The sequence below is a fragment of the Rhagoletis zephyria genome, unplaced genomic scaffold (genome assembly GCF_001687245.7).
Source record: "Rhagoletis zephyria isolate East Lansing unplaced genomic scaffold, Rhagoletis_zephyria_1.1 Rzeph_scaffold_01737, whole genome shotgun sequence".
NCBI classification, from domain to species: domain Eukaryota; kingdom Metazoa; phylum Arthropoda; class Insecta; order Diptera; family Tephritidae; genus Rhagoletis; species Rhagoletis zephyria.
The window spans coordinates 43,208-59,162 of record NW_016158821.1 but is presented as its reverse complement, the minus strand read 5'-3'; the positions used below and the strand labels follow the sequence as shown (position 1 = coordinate 59,162).

Sequence of the window (15,955 nt, the reverse complement as noted above, 5' to 3'; positions counted from 1 at the left end):
TTTGTGAACAATTGTAGTACCAACACTGTTATTATAAAATTTCGTTTTTCGTGAATAAGTTCGTTATCCAAAAAGATATTTAAGAAAACTAAAGATTTTTCTAAGGATTGTCTACCCAATGGTACGATTATCGTATAATAAATAGTGTATATGGCATTTACACTGTTTATCTATTCCAGCGACGATATCATCTTGGACTTAATGAGTAAGCATAAAGATAACATTCGAGAACTCAATGAATTACTGCTATGAACAGAAAATGACCACACTCGAGAGAAGTTGTTTTGTCAAAAGTCCACAGATTTTATGTATGTACATGCATATATTTTCACCCGTTTTTGAGAGTAAATAGAAAATATGAATCGTGTCTCCTGAAAAATGCGAATTTTTTTGGTAGAAACGCAAGGTGTTGTATACTGTCGCATTATTGTGTATGTCGTAAACTTTAAAAGCTCAAATAAATATTTAGAAGCCTTCATGGTGGAATAATACAAGGTGTTGGATATTGACAGCGTTCTCGCTCTAATCTGCCATCTTGGCTCCCTTAGCAAAATCGGTGTTTCCATCTTGAAAAAACTACATTTTACCGCCTTTAAAAAAACTAAACTACCTCATTCCCTATTCCAAAACTGATTTGCAATCACTGAACAATTCTTTGACATTTACTTTATTCTTCTTCGTTAACAAAATTAAATTAAAAATTAAAATCATTAATTCGACAAAAAACATTGGCTTTGTGTATTCTCCAAAGGCCTAAAATAAGCCAAATACCCTATGTGGGTCGGCTTAATCAGTAAAACGTGACAGTAGTTGACTTTTGAGGTTAATATATCGGTCTTGAGCTGGTACGGCTTTTAAAACATCCGCAGCTTCCTTTAAAGCATCGCTGCTAATTGCTGAGAGGACCCGATTATATTTCCGGACATAAGATGTGGTCTTGTACGACTGAAAGGTGGCCTCAATTTGTAGAAACCATTTGTTTGGCATCTCAGTTCAGAACGGTCGCAGCTTGCATTGCGATACAAGCTCCACATCTTTAGTTGGCATTTTGTTCGATGAAATATTTTCCCCATCCGTCGATGCGCCCTTTTGTCGACTCCGTCAAGTTGTAACGACTCGGGGTCACCACTAATTTTTTGATGGCGAAATTTTTGTAAGTTATATCAATCATCTATATATTGGAATTAGACAAGCGGTTGAATTTGACTATTAAGAAGTGTTAATAAAAAATTACCATTTATTGCATAAGTGCTACGTAATATATACTACTTTCGCAAATTTAGCTTATCATAATATACCGTTTGTTACTATTTATATGCAAAATTTGATATGAAAGAGTACCAAATTTCGTACTACTTCGCAAAGCGGGCTTTTTTTCTTCCCGTTTCTCTCGTGCTTCCATATTACAACCTTTTGTAAGGGAGCTGTCGACATGAGCTGTCACTACGTACAACACCTTGTATAATTCCACCATGGAAGCCTTGACGCCACAACCAACTAAATATTTTTGACACTGTGAAAATACGTATTATGATTTTTATGGTACCTTGCGAACACCCCTCATATATTTTTAGTCGTTTAAAATTTACGACATATATATGTACAACTATACGACAATATATGTACACCTTTGTGAACTCCCTAATCGGTATATTACTATAAATAATTTATAATTTAATTATGCAATACATTACTTTTACAGCAAACAAGAAAGCTAAGCTTCTTAATGGCGGTGGAAATTCAAGTGCACAACAACCCCCTGCGACTACTCCCGTTGGTGGTTGTAATGCATCTAATGCCGAAATAAGCAATTATCAACAGTCCGAATCGGCAGTTTCAACAATGGCAACATTGCTTGTGAAAGCTATCACGTTTGTAATGACCAACAAGAAGGCAGAACGCAGTCGCAAAACTACCATTTACATCAAGCAGATATCCAACAAAGGCAGCTGCATCAAGGCTATCAACAATCTCAAGCTTATGGATCTTCAGCCGAGGACCACTATGAACTGCAGCAGGCACAATACGGATACAATAATTCGAATATTGGTCTACCACCTGGAGCACATTGTACTCGCCCGGGCGGCCCGAATTTAGTTAATAAGCAGTTAGTGCTGCCTTTCGTGCCCCCCAGTTTCCCAAACAAATCGCAAGACGGCGTAACTCATCTCATAAAACCATCCGAGTATCTAAAGAGTATAAGTGATAAACGATCGTGCCCTTCCTCTGCAAGGTAAGACTATGTAGTTCCAATATTCAATCAGCTATCGGTACACAAGCCTGCCGCACAATAACCATCTAAGCACCTCCTACACATGGCGCCTTTTTTATTTTACAAAATATTTGTGAATATTTAATAAAAAATGAAAGGGTGAGCCCGCCTTCAAGTTAAATTCTAAAGACTTTAACAAAGTTTAAATAGCAATTATATTCAACAATTTTATTGAGCTTCAGGCCATTTTATACGAAAAATGTTGTGGAAAAAAAGAATTAAATAGCAACAAATGAGGATATGAAATTTATCTTAGAATTACTTCTAAATACTTGTTTAGAAGAAATCTAAATTAGGATTCCTTCAAATTAAAGGGGACGAAATAGTTTAACCTTTTCCTTCTATGTTTAGATGGTTTCTACTTCCCTCCAAACCAGCTGTGGGAAGTGGGTTGTTGAGCAAACTGCCTCATCATCTATAAGTACTATATTCCGGGGTAGGTACTGGTCCTATTAAGATAATAGAGTTGTCACGATACTTATTCCTTTGGGGATTGGTTTTTTGATAAAATTTACCAACTAACTAAAATTGATGGTAATGTAAAACAATATTGCTACCGCCCTGGTCTCCCTAACTTAAAGTCGGTGCTGCTGCAACACGAAGAACAAAACTAGTAGATATGTATTAGTTAGTTAGTTACATGCATAAGTACATATCGTCGATGTTTTTGCAAAACCGCCCATCGACCAATTGCAAAACCGCCTATCTTACGACACTCAAATTTACAGGAGAGCAAAAAAACGGTTTACTTTGAAGGCAAGGCCATGATAGGTGTTATTTTCTCTTCGGTTTTATGATTTTTATGCATAAATCTCGATGCCTGGAGTTCAGGATTACGAAATTTAATTTTTGCCACAACGGCGATTTAGGCGGTTTTAAAAGTGGTCGATGGGCGGTTTGCAAAAACTTCGACGACATGCACTTATGTATGTATATTCGAAAAGCGTTAACCTACAAAAGTCTTTGATTGCATGCACTAACTTCCAAATAGCCAACGAATACCATAAAGTAATTAGTGCATTCAATTTGTAGGCATTATCTACTTTGTGTGTTGTTATTCGCGTGCTGCATGAGTGCGTGCATCGTATGCCAGATACAGTGGTCCACTTCACCATCTTTTGGTTTTTAGTATTAGCATTCGCGTGCTTATCCATAATTTATGCGAGTTTCGCCAACGAACATTCAATCTCATGTTCGAATGATGTTAACAGTTCCTTTCAGTTCAGTAGCAATAACGATGATATTACGAACGCACTCAACTTGGAGTAGGTTAGTTTAAGTGCCGAAATATGTACATACTATATGGCTTGAAAGAAAATTTTAATTTGTAAAAACTTTGCCAATACACATTTGTATGAATCCTGAAACCTAACCAAGAAAAGTTCTAAATAAGTTTTTATTATGATTTCATTGGGAATTATCAACCAGATCGACGGATAGTGAGGATTATATGCATATCCAGGTGACTAATCAACATGCAGCCGGCTTCGAGCCTCCGAAGCCACCACCGCCACCACCACTTCCAGTTCATCCTGTAACACAACACAATGAGAAGCATAGCAATATGAAAACAATGAATTCGCACGTGTCCATAGTCAATCAGGATACTGCGACGCGTAAACAACATCAGCCACTCTCTGCCATTTCTATTCAGGACCTTAACAGTGTCCAGGTAACTTCGATTCGATTGCGTAAATTCATATACTTACATACATACATATATAGCTTCGACGAACAGATACTCAGAAAATGCCTAAGCCGTATCAAATGCCAGCACGTAGCCTTAGTATGCAGTGTCTGACCACTTCATCGGAAGTTTATCTTAAGACCGACCTAATTGCTGAATTAAAGATATCAAAGGATATTTCAGGCATAAAAAGATGAAGGTGGAAAAACAATTAGCTGGTCATTTTGATTCTGAAAATTATTCGGAAATTTCGAAACAGTTTACAGCCAACAATTATATGGATCAGGTAAGGACATTTAGCACATTTGTTTAAAGTTCACGGGCGCCTCATTCGCTATCAAAGCTTTATTTGCAGATTCCAGAAAAAGATCAAACTGGCAACGTGATTCCGGATTGGAAGCGCCAAATGATGGCTAAGAAGGCTGCCGAGCGTGCTAAGAAAGAATTCTACATACTATATGGCTTGAAAGAAAATTTTAATTTGTAAAAACTTTGCCAATACACATTTGTATGAATCCTGAAACCTAACCAAGAAAAGTTCTAAATAAGTTTTTATTATGATTTCATTGGGAATTATCAACCAGATCGACGGATAGTGAGGATTATATGCATATCCAGGTGACTAATCAACATGCAGCCGGCTTCGAGCCTCCGAAGCCACCACCGCCACCACCACTTCCAGTTCATCCTGTAACACAACACAATGAGAAGCATAGCAATATGAAAACAATGAATTCGCACGTGTCCATAGTCAATCAGGATACTGCGACGCGTAAACAACATCAGCCACTCTCTGCCATTTCTATTCAGGACCTTAACAGTGTCCAGGTAACTTCGATGCGATTGCGTAAATTCATATACTTACATACATATGTACATATATAGCTTCGACGAACAGATACTCAGAAAATGCCTAAGCCGTATCAAATGCCAGCACGTAGCCTTAGTATGCAGTGTCTGACCACATCATCGGAAGTTTATCTTAAGACCGACCTAATTGCTGAATTAAAGATATCCAAGGATATTTCAGGCATCAAAAAGATGAAGGTGGAAAAACAATTAGCTGGTCATTTTGATTCTGAAAATTATTCGGAAATTTCGAAACAGTTTACAGCCAACAACTATATGGATCAGGTAAGGACATTTAGCACATTTGTTTAAAGTTCACGGGCGCCTCATTCGCTATCAAAGCTTTATTTGCAGATTCCAGAAAAAGATCAAACTGGCAACGTGATTCCGGATTGGAAGCGCCAAATGATGGCTAAGAAGGCTGCCGAGCGTGCTAAGAAAGAATTCGAAGAACGAATGGCGAAAGAAGCTGAGAATAGGCGGCTCTCACAAATACCTCAGTGGAAAAGAGATTTGCTTGCGCGGCGTGAAGAGACTGAAAATAAATTAAAGTACTTGTTATATTCTAAGTTGCATAGTTAAATACTTGAGGACCATTTATATATAATCTATCCATTTTCAGATCTTCAATTTATACACCCAAAGTGGAGGAAAATAATCGCATAGCTGAGACATGGCAGCTAAAGAACAGAGCCTTTTCAATTGACAACATTAATTTGGTTTCTCCATGCACCGACACTCAGACACCTGATTCAGAAGTGTGTGATAACAGCAACAAGGAAAACAAAGGCCAAAATGAACAAACCACAATAGGCAATATGCCGCCGACAACAGAGGAAGCCAACACACAGAACATATCCACTGAGAAGCAATACATCAAAGTCGATGACACTGACAACATTATTCCATGGCGAGCCCAATTGCGAAAAACAAACAGTAGACTAAGTTTAATTTAAAGACATACATGAGGGCTTATAGCAACGAAAACAATTGAGAAAAAACTTTTTGCTTTTTGCATTGTGCACATTATTGAAATAATTTATGTGCATACATACATATGAATGTACTTATGTGCATAGATATACATAAGTATATGCATTCACGGCATATGCTTAACTACATAAATCTGTGTAAATATTTACATATGTGCGTACATATAGTATACATATATGTATCTATCTACTTACTATAAATAATATATGTATATTTAAGTATGTAATGCAATAAAAAAAGCTTATACAAAAAGCTTCCGTATCTACATATGTAAATAGATACATACATAATTATATATATACATTTATGCATTTTATTTATTGCTTTTTTATACTGTTTTATTTTAATCTTGTATTTCCTCATATTAATTTTCAATAAATAAAAATTGGAAGACGAATTTTAATAAAAAATTATACATACGTATTTATGTTTTTCTAAAGAAATTTATTAGGGTAGTTAAACTCATTCAAGTAATAAAGATATTTTGTTTTATCGTTAATAGAACCTGATTTTTTGGATAAGCTTATAAAATTTGTTTCGCCATGGCTTCAAGATCTAAATGGCTACGCTTTTGAGTCCGACCGAAGGAGTCCGGCCGAAGCCAACGAATTACTTTAAATAAGTAAATTGATTTTTTCAAAAAATAATCACTTTTAAAGCGCACATAAAATACAAAACACATAAAAAGGTATTCATCTTAACAAAAAAAAATCTCAATTTCATAAAATAATTGTAGTCAAAGTAAATTTTCTGTGCATAGTTACGGTGACCATCCGTCCTGTATTATACGGGACAGTCCTCTTTTTTGACCCATTGTCCTGGCAATTTATTTATTTTATACGGGACGCTAAATGTTCTGTATTTCTCTTAATGTCCTGTATTTGTCCCGTATTCGGTGTTTCGACCCCTTTACATTTAATGAGCTGCATGCCTATGAACGAGTTTTAAGTGATGTTGGTATATGATCCCAGTCTTCTCCATAAACAGTTATTTTCTTATCCTGCCTGTGATTCGAATCGAGGAATACATACAGTGACCAAAATAGAAATTAGGACTCGATATTTTAGTAAGTTTTGGCTATATTTCCTTGGTTTATTTAATGTTTATTATTTATTTTATTTAAGTAAAGTTCTGTTCCTAACAAAAACCATATAATAAAATTTTTCAACTTTGTGCAAAAATCTATAAAAATTAATTCTGCAAGGTTTCACAAAAATTTCAATCGTTTTAATTAGAATCTTTAGAAAAAAATTTGGTTGGCAATTTTGTAACTCATTAAAATTGAGTATTATAAAATGCGAGTGGAAAGAGCTGCTCGTTTGCTTCTCTTTTAAAAAAAATGGTCAAACCCACTTACTTTGTATGAAAAGAATGCGTAACACCATCAACAAAAAAAAAATCCAGAAATTAATGGTAAGCCTTGGCGATTTAAAATTGCACTTTATTATACTAAAATTTAACAGATTTCACGGGGTAAAAATCGCGAGAAAATTATCCTACAAATTTGTGTTGTTACTATAGGGATACTGTTTCAGGGCTAATACATCTAGAATCATTGAAGAAGGCTTTAAGATCTGTAAGCTGTTGTGGAACAAATTTGAAAAATTATTTTTTGTCCCGTATTTGGCTCTCATAAATATGGTCACCGTATGCATAGTAGGTAATGTTATGTAGCAAATACATTTATTTTTATGAACTTTGATAATACAATAATAACTAGCAGGCCCGGCGAACTTCGTCTTGCCCAAAATTTATTTTTTTTAACCGTATTTTTGTATTTTTGTGTTGTTTGATACCCGTATGCCAATATTTAATTTATTTTATCAATTTAATTAAATAGAAATTTTCAAACAGGTGGCAGCCCTCAAAAATATTTTCGGCAGAAAACTTTTCTAAACATCTTCAGCTTGTTGCCCATATTGCAATATTTATCTTATTAATTAAATTAAATTGCAGCTGAATTATATCACTATTTGTATTTGTATGAGTGGAGTGGGCGTGCCACGCCTCAAATTTTTCTTTTCTTTTTTACTTCTTCTATTTATGTGGCATACTGAGCCTACACACAAAACTTAAGTTACATATCACGTTTCTAATAATTATGCCAAATTTATGCCCGTGCCATGTCTGAATTCAGTAGTGGCGATGAAGACCCAGAAAAAGTAATAATGCCTCTATAGCGACTAGCGGTAAAGAGGCATTTTTCACGTTGATGGCCTGTGCCAATTGATAGAAAAGAGCAAATTTTTACGGATCAAAGTAAAAATTTGACATTTATCGTGGTGAATACGAACGTCATAATTTTTATCTAGCTAATGGGGCTAGGTCAAATTTTGACAGTTTATAAACATGTAAATATACTCATAATACTGCTTGGCGGTAATAAAGAGTGAACATGAAAATGAAAGCTGAAAAACTACAAAAAAGCGGACGTTATAAATTTTAGCAATTTCAGCAACACAAAAAAATAGAGGTTTCGCGCATGTTTGTTTAGTTTTTCAACTGTCAAAATTTTACTATGCATTTGGCACAGCAAAATTCCACTTATTTGTACACCATAGCAAATTTTTCCACCCCGAATCACCACGGAGAAAAAAGTTACCGATTAGCACAGACTCTAAGGGCCGGTTACTCAATGTCTGGTTAACACTAATCTCCGGTAAAACATCGTTATCGACGTTACCGACTCCATGTTATATGCATGGAGCCAATGTGCCAATCAGAGATTGAACAACCGGCCCTTAGGGCACAGTAATATTGGTGGCCACTGTGGTGCAGTGGTTAGCAGTGCGCGCTACCTCTCCGCAGGGCCCGGGTTCAAGCACTACGTGCCGGTTTTCCCACGCGGTCGAAATTCCATCCAATCCAAACCGCGATCCAAAAATTAAGTTACAGGCTAACCAAATATTCGCGGCTCCGTACCTCCGTACCGTCAATTCGTTTCAAGTTTTCTTGTCTCTTTTGATCTTTTCGTTGCTTCCCATTTAGGAACCAAGGACTTGAATTCAATTAAAGTTGACGCGTGTGGAAGCAAATAGAAAACACAAAAGAGAATGCGAAAAAAATTGCTTTCAAGACTTGCCGTGTCTGAAAGGGGACTAACTTCATTTATGGCCGCGTGTATGAAGACCGCGATCCAAAAATGAAGTTAGGCCGCGCGGGCATAATTCATTTTGCCAAGTGAAATTAGGCCGTGATTAAAAAGTAAAAATAGGCCTCGCGGGCATAAGCAAAAAATACCAAAATGGAAAAAATAATACTTTTTTTCTTAAATAACCTTTTTTGGCCGCGCTTAGTATAACCCTCACTAAGTAGAATTCTCCTTTCTGTATTGCCGAAGAAGAGGGGCGCGGAAAACCTTTTGCAGATAAAACCTTTCATTATTTTGTGGTTTGATTTGTCGACCAAATGAAAAATAAAATTTATTTGTGTTTTAAGCGGATAATTTAATTCTACCAATCAAAACCAATCAAAAATTTAAATTAGGCCGCGCGGGCATAATACATTTTAGAAAGTGAAGTGAGGCCGCGATCAAAAAACGGAATTAGGCCGCGCGGAAATAATTCATTTTAGAAAGTGAAGTGAGGCCGCGATCAAAAAACGGAATTAGGCCGCCAAACAAATAAGAAGGTCAAAATTCCATCCTCCTGTCAATTTATAAAAGTACGAGTTCGTTAGGGCCAATTTCAAATGAATATTTAAGGGCGCTTAAGTTTAATTTTAGATTGTTGTTTAAATGCCATTTGACTTTCGTTGGGTTTCAGATCATTTTTATTTAATTATGCCAAACAAGTGGCAACAATGTTGTTCGCTCCTTGACACAGCATAAAATTTATTGCTGTCCAGCTGTCATTTTGGTTACTAGATATAAGTTATATCAGTGGCAATATTTGTGTCGGCTTTTTATATCTTGATATAAGCATCTGTGAGATAGCTTCTAAAACGTATTTTTGCCGGATTTAATCACTTAAAAATATTTAGAAAATGGGCTATTTCACATACAAGAACATAATAAAAAATATTTCAATTAAAAATAGCTCAATTTTTGCTTTTATATCAAAATATCAATAACGTTGCCGCCACGAAGTTTTCGTGCAGATGAAAATTGCCAGCAATAGATGGCAGGATATAAGCTCGGTGCGGTCTCCATTGACTATTTATATTCTTACATATGTATCAAGATATAAACTTTATCCTGTGGAGACGGTGAGATGGATGAACAAATTGAGAAAATTTTAATTAACACGGGAAATTTAAAAAAAAATAGTGGAATGCATTATCTGCAAATTATTCATACAAAATGAAAATATTTTCCTGCATCATAATAAGCGTACAGCACAAAAATTATGCAAATACAGACGCGATAAATATTGAGCGAGTAGCATTCGTGCGCGATCCATCAATCCATCAATATGGATCGCGATCCAAATATCGTGATAATTACTGACCGTGTGACAGCGCTCTTACGTTCTAATACCGTATGCGATATATCTGATCATCCCTGAAGTAGATTGAACGAAATTCATCCAAAGTTCATTGTTTAATCAGTCGGTGATTGAGTAGGACATTCGTGAGTTGTGAAAGTTCAATTTATTTAAAACTTCTAAATCAGCAAAAGAAAAAAGTGTAAGTATATTATCAATATTATTTTTTTTGTTCAACAGAAAATGGGGGCACTTCAAATTCATTGTTTAACTAAATATACATATAGCACATTGAGGGGCATTTTAGTTTTCACTAGATACATACAAATGGCGTATACACAGGGTAATTTGTGTAGTTGGTTTGGTGTTGGACTTTTCCAAAATGGCGGCCGATTAGCGTTGGTGATGCTTGGTTTTTCTTTATTAAATTAAGTGATTGTAAATGCAAGTCAAATCGAATTCCGTAATAATCATGTATACTAGAACTTAAAAAAACTTTCTTAGCAACTTCTTATGAATAGGCCGTTCTGCAATATCTAATGTGTAAGGTTTATTAGTCAGGCAATCAATGGGGAGGAAAAACTACATTTAATTTTAATATTTCGGCTAGTTCCAAAAATTAAACCTGTTTTGCACCTACTTACATACCAGGCAAAACAAATAATAGCAAAACATAGAAATCTACATGTTAAATAATTTCTGCGATTTTAATTCGTAAGCATGTGTACAAGTATGAGTGAAAAAGCTGGATTGTGTGTATACTTAAACGAACAGCGCGCTCGTTTTGTTTTGCAGGCGGTGACGTATTTTTCCCCCTCATGAGCTAAGAATTGCTTTCTTAAAAATAAATGTTAAATTTCGCTTTTATTGGTAGACTATAGGTTTTGTAGCGGGACGAGTTTTATGAATGCTTCGTAATGCTAATTTTTGATAACCCTGAATAAAATTAATAATTATATTTTACAACTACACACCTGTGTAAGATTTTGGCGGGACTATTGCGCGGGTATTTGGCGCGAAGTGATATAGAAACATCTTGATTTGGAAAAAAAAGAAACAAAATATATTTATATAACACCAGTTCCAAATATCGGTTAGTTTTATACAACAAACAATGTATAGAATAAAAAAATGTAAAATGTTTTCTTATACTTTCAGCTAATCTTAAACAGAAATGGCACGTACTAAGCAAACTGCACGTAAGTCGACCGGTGGAAAAGCTCCCCGCAAACAACTCGCAACCAAGGCAGCTCGTAAATCTGCTCCTTCCACGGGTGGCGTAAAGAAACCCCATCGTTATCGCCCTGGTACTGTTGCTTTGCGTGAAATTCGCCGTTATCAAAAATCCACCGAATTGCTGATTCGTAAATTGCCATTTCAGCGTTTAGTGCGTGAAATCGCCCAAGATTTCAAAACTGATTTGCGTTTTCAATCTGCTGCCATCGGTGCTTTGCAAGTAAGTTAGCAATAGATATAGTTAAAAACCATTGTACATAAAGGATTTCAATCTATTGATTATAGGAAGCATCTGAGGCATACCTTGTAGGTCTTTTCGAGGATACCAATTTGTGCGCTATCCATGCCAAACGTGTAACCATTATGCCGAAAGACATTCAGTTGGCTCGCCGAATCAGAGGAGAACGCGCTTAAGCCACAACATCTATATCCATAATAATATATTTACCATTTTTTCTTAATTATATGATAAAATTAATAAAAATGTACTACATGTAAGAATGTCTTAAATTGACAGGCATAAGCTTATTTACATTTGGTTAAAAAAGAAGTTGCTAAATAAAATGTTCAGATCAAAACATTTAGGACCAAATTTTCTGAATTTTCAGACAGGTTCATTTTTCATCAGATACTTTTCGCTTATTGTCTGATTTATATAAAATAAGTTTAATTATTTGTATTAAAATATGTATTTATTTATAAGGTAGACGTATAAATTTGATTGAACTCTATGGCATATACATGGATATGTATCAATGCAATGTGCACTTTTTATTTACATTCATAAACAAAAATTACTTATTCTTTATGAACATAAACAGAGCTAACCGCGTATTTTATGAAATTAAGCAGTTAAATATGTATTTGTAGCAAGTAACCGAAGTGGGGAAAGCACTTCTATTAATTTTCTATATCACCAATTGAATTAAATTGTAGTTTGTATAAAAATGCAAAAATAAAAAACGGTTTTCGTTGAAAGCCAAAAGATGTTTTCTAGATTTATAAGGGTGGTTGGGTGAATATTAAGGAATATTGCTGAATACATCATAGTCTGGGCTCGAATCGTCACTTACGATATCGTACTACTCGGCACGTAAAAACACATTTTTCGGATTATATCATACATGCACGTACTCTTTGTCCCATTCAGCTTATACAGCCTGACGTATCACGTAATTTTCGTTCGTATCGTTTTCGATCCGTGAACGGATGTTACTATTCGAGCCCTGCTTTTTCGTAAAATCGATGTAATGCTATCACTGAATCCGAATACATCAGTTGCGATTCGGATTTAGTAAATGTTTTTTTTGAAGATTTTACGAAAATATTATTTTGTGAATTCCTTCGAAAGGACAATCAACCGAGCATACGCGTGTACATATATCTCTCATTCTGACTTTGATCAATATATCACCTTAATTCATATGGGCGTAATAAAAACATCGAAACTGCGTTTTCACAGATTTTGGCGGTTGGTTTTGGCGTTTGTGGATTAAGGTAGCGATCAGAGACCTGCACTGTGCGCGTACTACGCACGTCATACTTACTTTTTAACCGACTTCAAAAAAGGAGGTTATCAATTCGTCGGAATAATATATCGTCACTAGACAAGAATAAAGGCGCGAGCTCAAAAGTTGACCGCGAAAAGACGCATAAGAAAAAAACTTCATCGAAGAAAGATTCTTAAAATAGTTGACGGCGAAGTAAGACGCTTAAACTTAACTTCGCGGTTAGCTATGTTTGCGGGTGTAACAGTATGTACATTCCGCGAAGAGATTTTGGGAATGATGCTGAAGCGACAGTCCTTGGCCAGGTATAAGTCTATGTTAACGTGTCTTTCTTCGCCGTCAAATAGGTTACGCGTCTTTCTTCGCTGAAGCTTTTCTTTAGCGTTTTTTCCGTTAGATTTTTTCACGCTCCTTTTTTCGCTTTCAAAACGCCAGCGGGCCTTTATTCGTGTCTAGTGACGTATGGAATAGTAGCTTATGTCGGAAGACTGGCTTTAGAATAATGCACCATTCCCTTTATTCTTTAAAACACAAGGCATTTTTTGGCGAAACTTAATAAGAATATTGCCTTGCTTGTATCGGAGATATTTATTGCACATTCATTTGCCAACGTTTCAACGGCTAGTGAGTCATTCGCAACGTTTGCTTCAAATGGTTCATTATACTAAAGCCGGCCTTCCAATATAAGCTACTATTCCATACGAACACAGATTTATACCTTAAATCAAACCTTAAATCACGGAATTAATATTTTACGAAGCTTTCGTAAACTTTAAAGCTTTCATTATAGAATAAGCATGTATGCAATAATTTTTGTTTTTATATAAAATAGATAACTTACCGCCAGAGGTACTGCTCTGTGATTTAGGTGATAGCGGCCAACGAATCACATCTAGCGCATTTCTGTCCGCAATCAGAATCATAAAATACTTGTACTGCAATCAAATTGACGTCAGTTTACAGTTTCTTATCAAGAAGTGAGGAATACTCTCGATTTGTGTGAACGTGAGAAGATGGCAGACTTGGTAAACAAAGTAATTGTCGTGACAGGAGCTGGCCAAGGTATACATTGCCAATTTTCTCGCTTAATTTCTATCACAACACCAAATTACATGTAAACAGGAATCGGAAGAGCTCTATGTCAACATTTGTCAGCATTAGGTGCCAAAGTTATTGCGCTTTCAAAGTCGGCGGATAAGTTAGAAGAACTTAAAAACAGTTGCTCAGCCATAAAAACTATATCAATAGACCTTACAAATTGGCAAAGTGCACGAGAAACTCTTTCGCAACTTCCGCAAATAGATGGGTTGGTGAACAACGCAGGCGTGGCTATTATCAAGCCCTTCGATGAATTAACCGAGCAGGATTTTGATGAGTAATAACTTATGAAAATTAAAAATACAATGTATTTTTTAGAGTCCGGCCGATTAATCGGCATCGGCATCGGCAAGTATCGGCCAAAGGAATCGGCATCGGCCGTTTTTGACCGATTCTTTTTACTTTTTCCACCATTTTCATCAAAATTTGAAACTCTTTAATCAGATTTTTTAGATTATTTTTTTTTTTTTGAGTTCGCAGTTTTTTACATTTTAGTATAATAAAGTGCAAGTTAGAAGTAGCTAGGTAAGGTAAGGAAAATTTGTTTGTATGGAGAAAATCCGCAACACCTTCCACAAAAAAAAAATCCAAAAATCAATAGTAAGTCGTAGTTACTTAAAATTTGCACTTCATTAAAATAAAATTGAATGGGCTAAAAAACTGCATACTCAGAAAAAAAATTGAAATTTTTACTAGCATTGTTTTTGTTAGATAAGGACCTACCCTTTCATACAAATTAAGAAGCATTAAATAAACGAAAGGGAAATAGCCAAAGAATGCTAAAATGTCGTTACTGTAAGTTTTTTTACGATTATCCTTGAACTAATCGCTGAATTCCTAAATCCTTCGGGTTCTTTTCATTGAATAGTTAAATTGTTTACGTAACAAAAATACTTTTATCATTAAAAATCTACGGTTACTGTTTATTAACAAATTGTATTCAATACAACACCTTTATAGTCAGCAGATGCCGCATATTTTTACTGTGAGTACATTGTGATTTGGAATGAACTATTTTTTTTTTTAACATTGAATAAGAAAAAGACTATGGAACAAAGTATTGCAATGATATGTATGCATAGGCGATATATTACTTTTAATACATATTTATGTATATACATAAATAAGTGAATGGATTCGTGAATGATTATTTGTTTTGTATTGTTGTTTTTTTATGTTTTCCGTTTGTTATTATAAAAGCAAAACATATATTATTATTATATTCAGGTAGTTTTTTTGAGGAATCGGCATCGGCATCGGCCGATTCTTTGCCCTAAGGCCGATTAATCGGCATCGGCCAAAAATGGGGAATCGGCCGGACTCTAATTTTTGTTAATACATATATTAATGCTGCATTTATTCTTTTACCATAAATTGTCTACTCCAGAACTTTTGATATTAATATCAAGGCAGTTTTCAACGTAACACAAACTCTTTTACCAAAGCTCAATAAAGGCTCAAGCATTGTAATGGTGTCATCGTTAGCTGCTTCTCGGTCATTTGCTGGTCATACAATATACAGTGCATCCAAGGCTGCTGTAGACTCCCTTACACGTTCATTAGCATTGGAACTGGGAGCCAAACAAATTCGAGTTAACTCTGTTAATCCAACCGTTGTGCTGACAAAAATGGGTCGTGACAACTGGAGCGACCCCGATAAATCGGGTCCTTTGCTGGCGCACATCCCACTACACCGGTTTTGCGAGGTACAAGAAGTAGTTGACGGGATAACTTATTTATTAAGTGGCAAGTCAAGTTTCGTGAATGGCCATCATTTGAATTTGGAAGGAGGTTATTCGGTGTCATAAAAAATATTGCTACTAATGTTTTTGAAAACTCTTTTAACAAATAAAGGTTTGCATTTAAAATTAAAACAAAAAAAAAACAA

General features: G+C 35.4%; 3 protein-coding genes across 3 annotated transcripts in view; all 3 read left to right on the top strand.

Annotated features, from left to right (window-relative positions):
• LOC108364999 (uncharacterized) overlaps window positions 1–6,009 on the top strand; it is a 43,068-nt gene extending 37,059 nt beyond the window's left edge. Inside the window, exons 6-14 of the mRNA XM_017618894.1 lie at window positions 1,800–2,233; window positions 3,701–3,944; window positions 3,998–4,150; window positions 4,219–4,245; window positions 4,315–4,442; window positions 4,523–4,787; window positions 4,845–5,093; window positions 5,151–5,359; window positions 5,431–6,009. Of these exons, the coding sequence (XP_017474383.1) occupies window positions 1,800–2,233; window positions 3,701–3,944; window positions 3,998–4,150; window positions 4,219–4,245; window positions 4,315–4,442; window positions 4,523–4,787; window positions 4,845–5,093; window positions 5,151–5,359; window positions 5,431–5,764 (2,043 nt within the window). The 3' untranslated portion in view covers window positions 5,765–6,009. The remainder of the gene's footprint in view (window positions 1–1,799; window positions 2,234–3,700; window positions 3,945–3,997; window positions 4,151–4,218; window positions 4,246–4,314; window positions 4,443–4,522; window positions 4,788–4,844; window positions 5,094–5,150; window positions 5,360–5,430) is intronic.
• Window positions 6,010–10,329: 4,320 nt separating this feature from the next.
• LOC108364998 (histone H3.3) lies at window positions 10,330–12,279 on the top strand. The gene is made up of 3 exons (XM_017618893.1): window positions 10,330–10,427; window positions 11,384–11,681; window positions 11,747–12,279. Exons 2-3 carry the CDS (start codon window positions 11,400–11,402, stop codon window positions 11,873–11,875), a joined length of 411 nt encoding a protein of 136 aa, XP_017474382.1. The 5' UTR covers window positions 10,330–10,427; window positions 11,384–11,399; the 3' UTR covers window positions 11,876–12,279.
• Window positions 10,334–15,951, top strand: LOC108364997 (L-xylulose reductase). Its single transcript, XM_017618892.1, has 4 exons — window positions 10,334–10,427; window positions 13,802–14,031; window positions 14,092–14,344; window positions 15,455–15,951. Exons 2-4 carry the CDS (start codon window positions 13,983–13,985, stop codon window positions 15,873–15,875), a joined length of 723 nt encoding a protein of 240 aa, XP_017474381.1. The 5' UTR covers window positions 10,334–10,427; window positions 13,802–13,982; the 3' UTR covers window positions 15,876–15,951.
• Window positions 15,952–15,955: the final 4 nt, after the last annotated feature.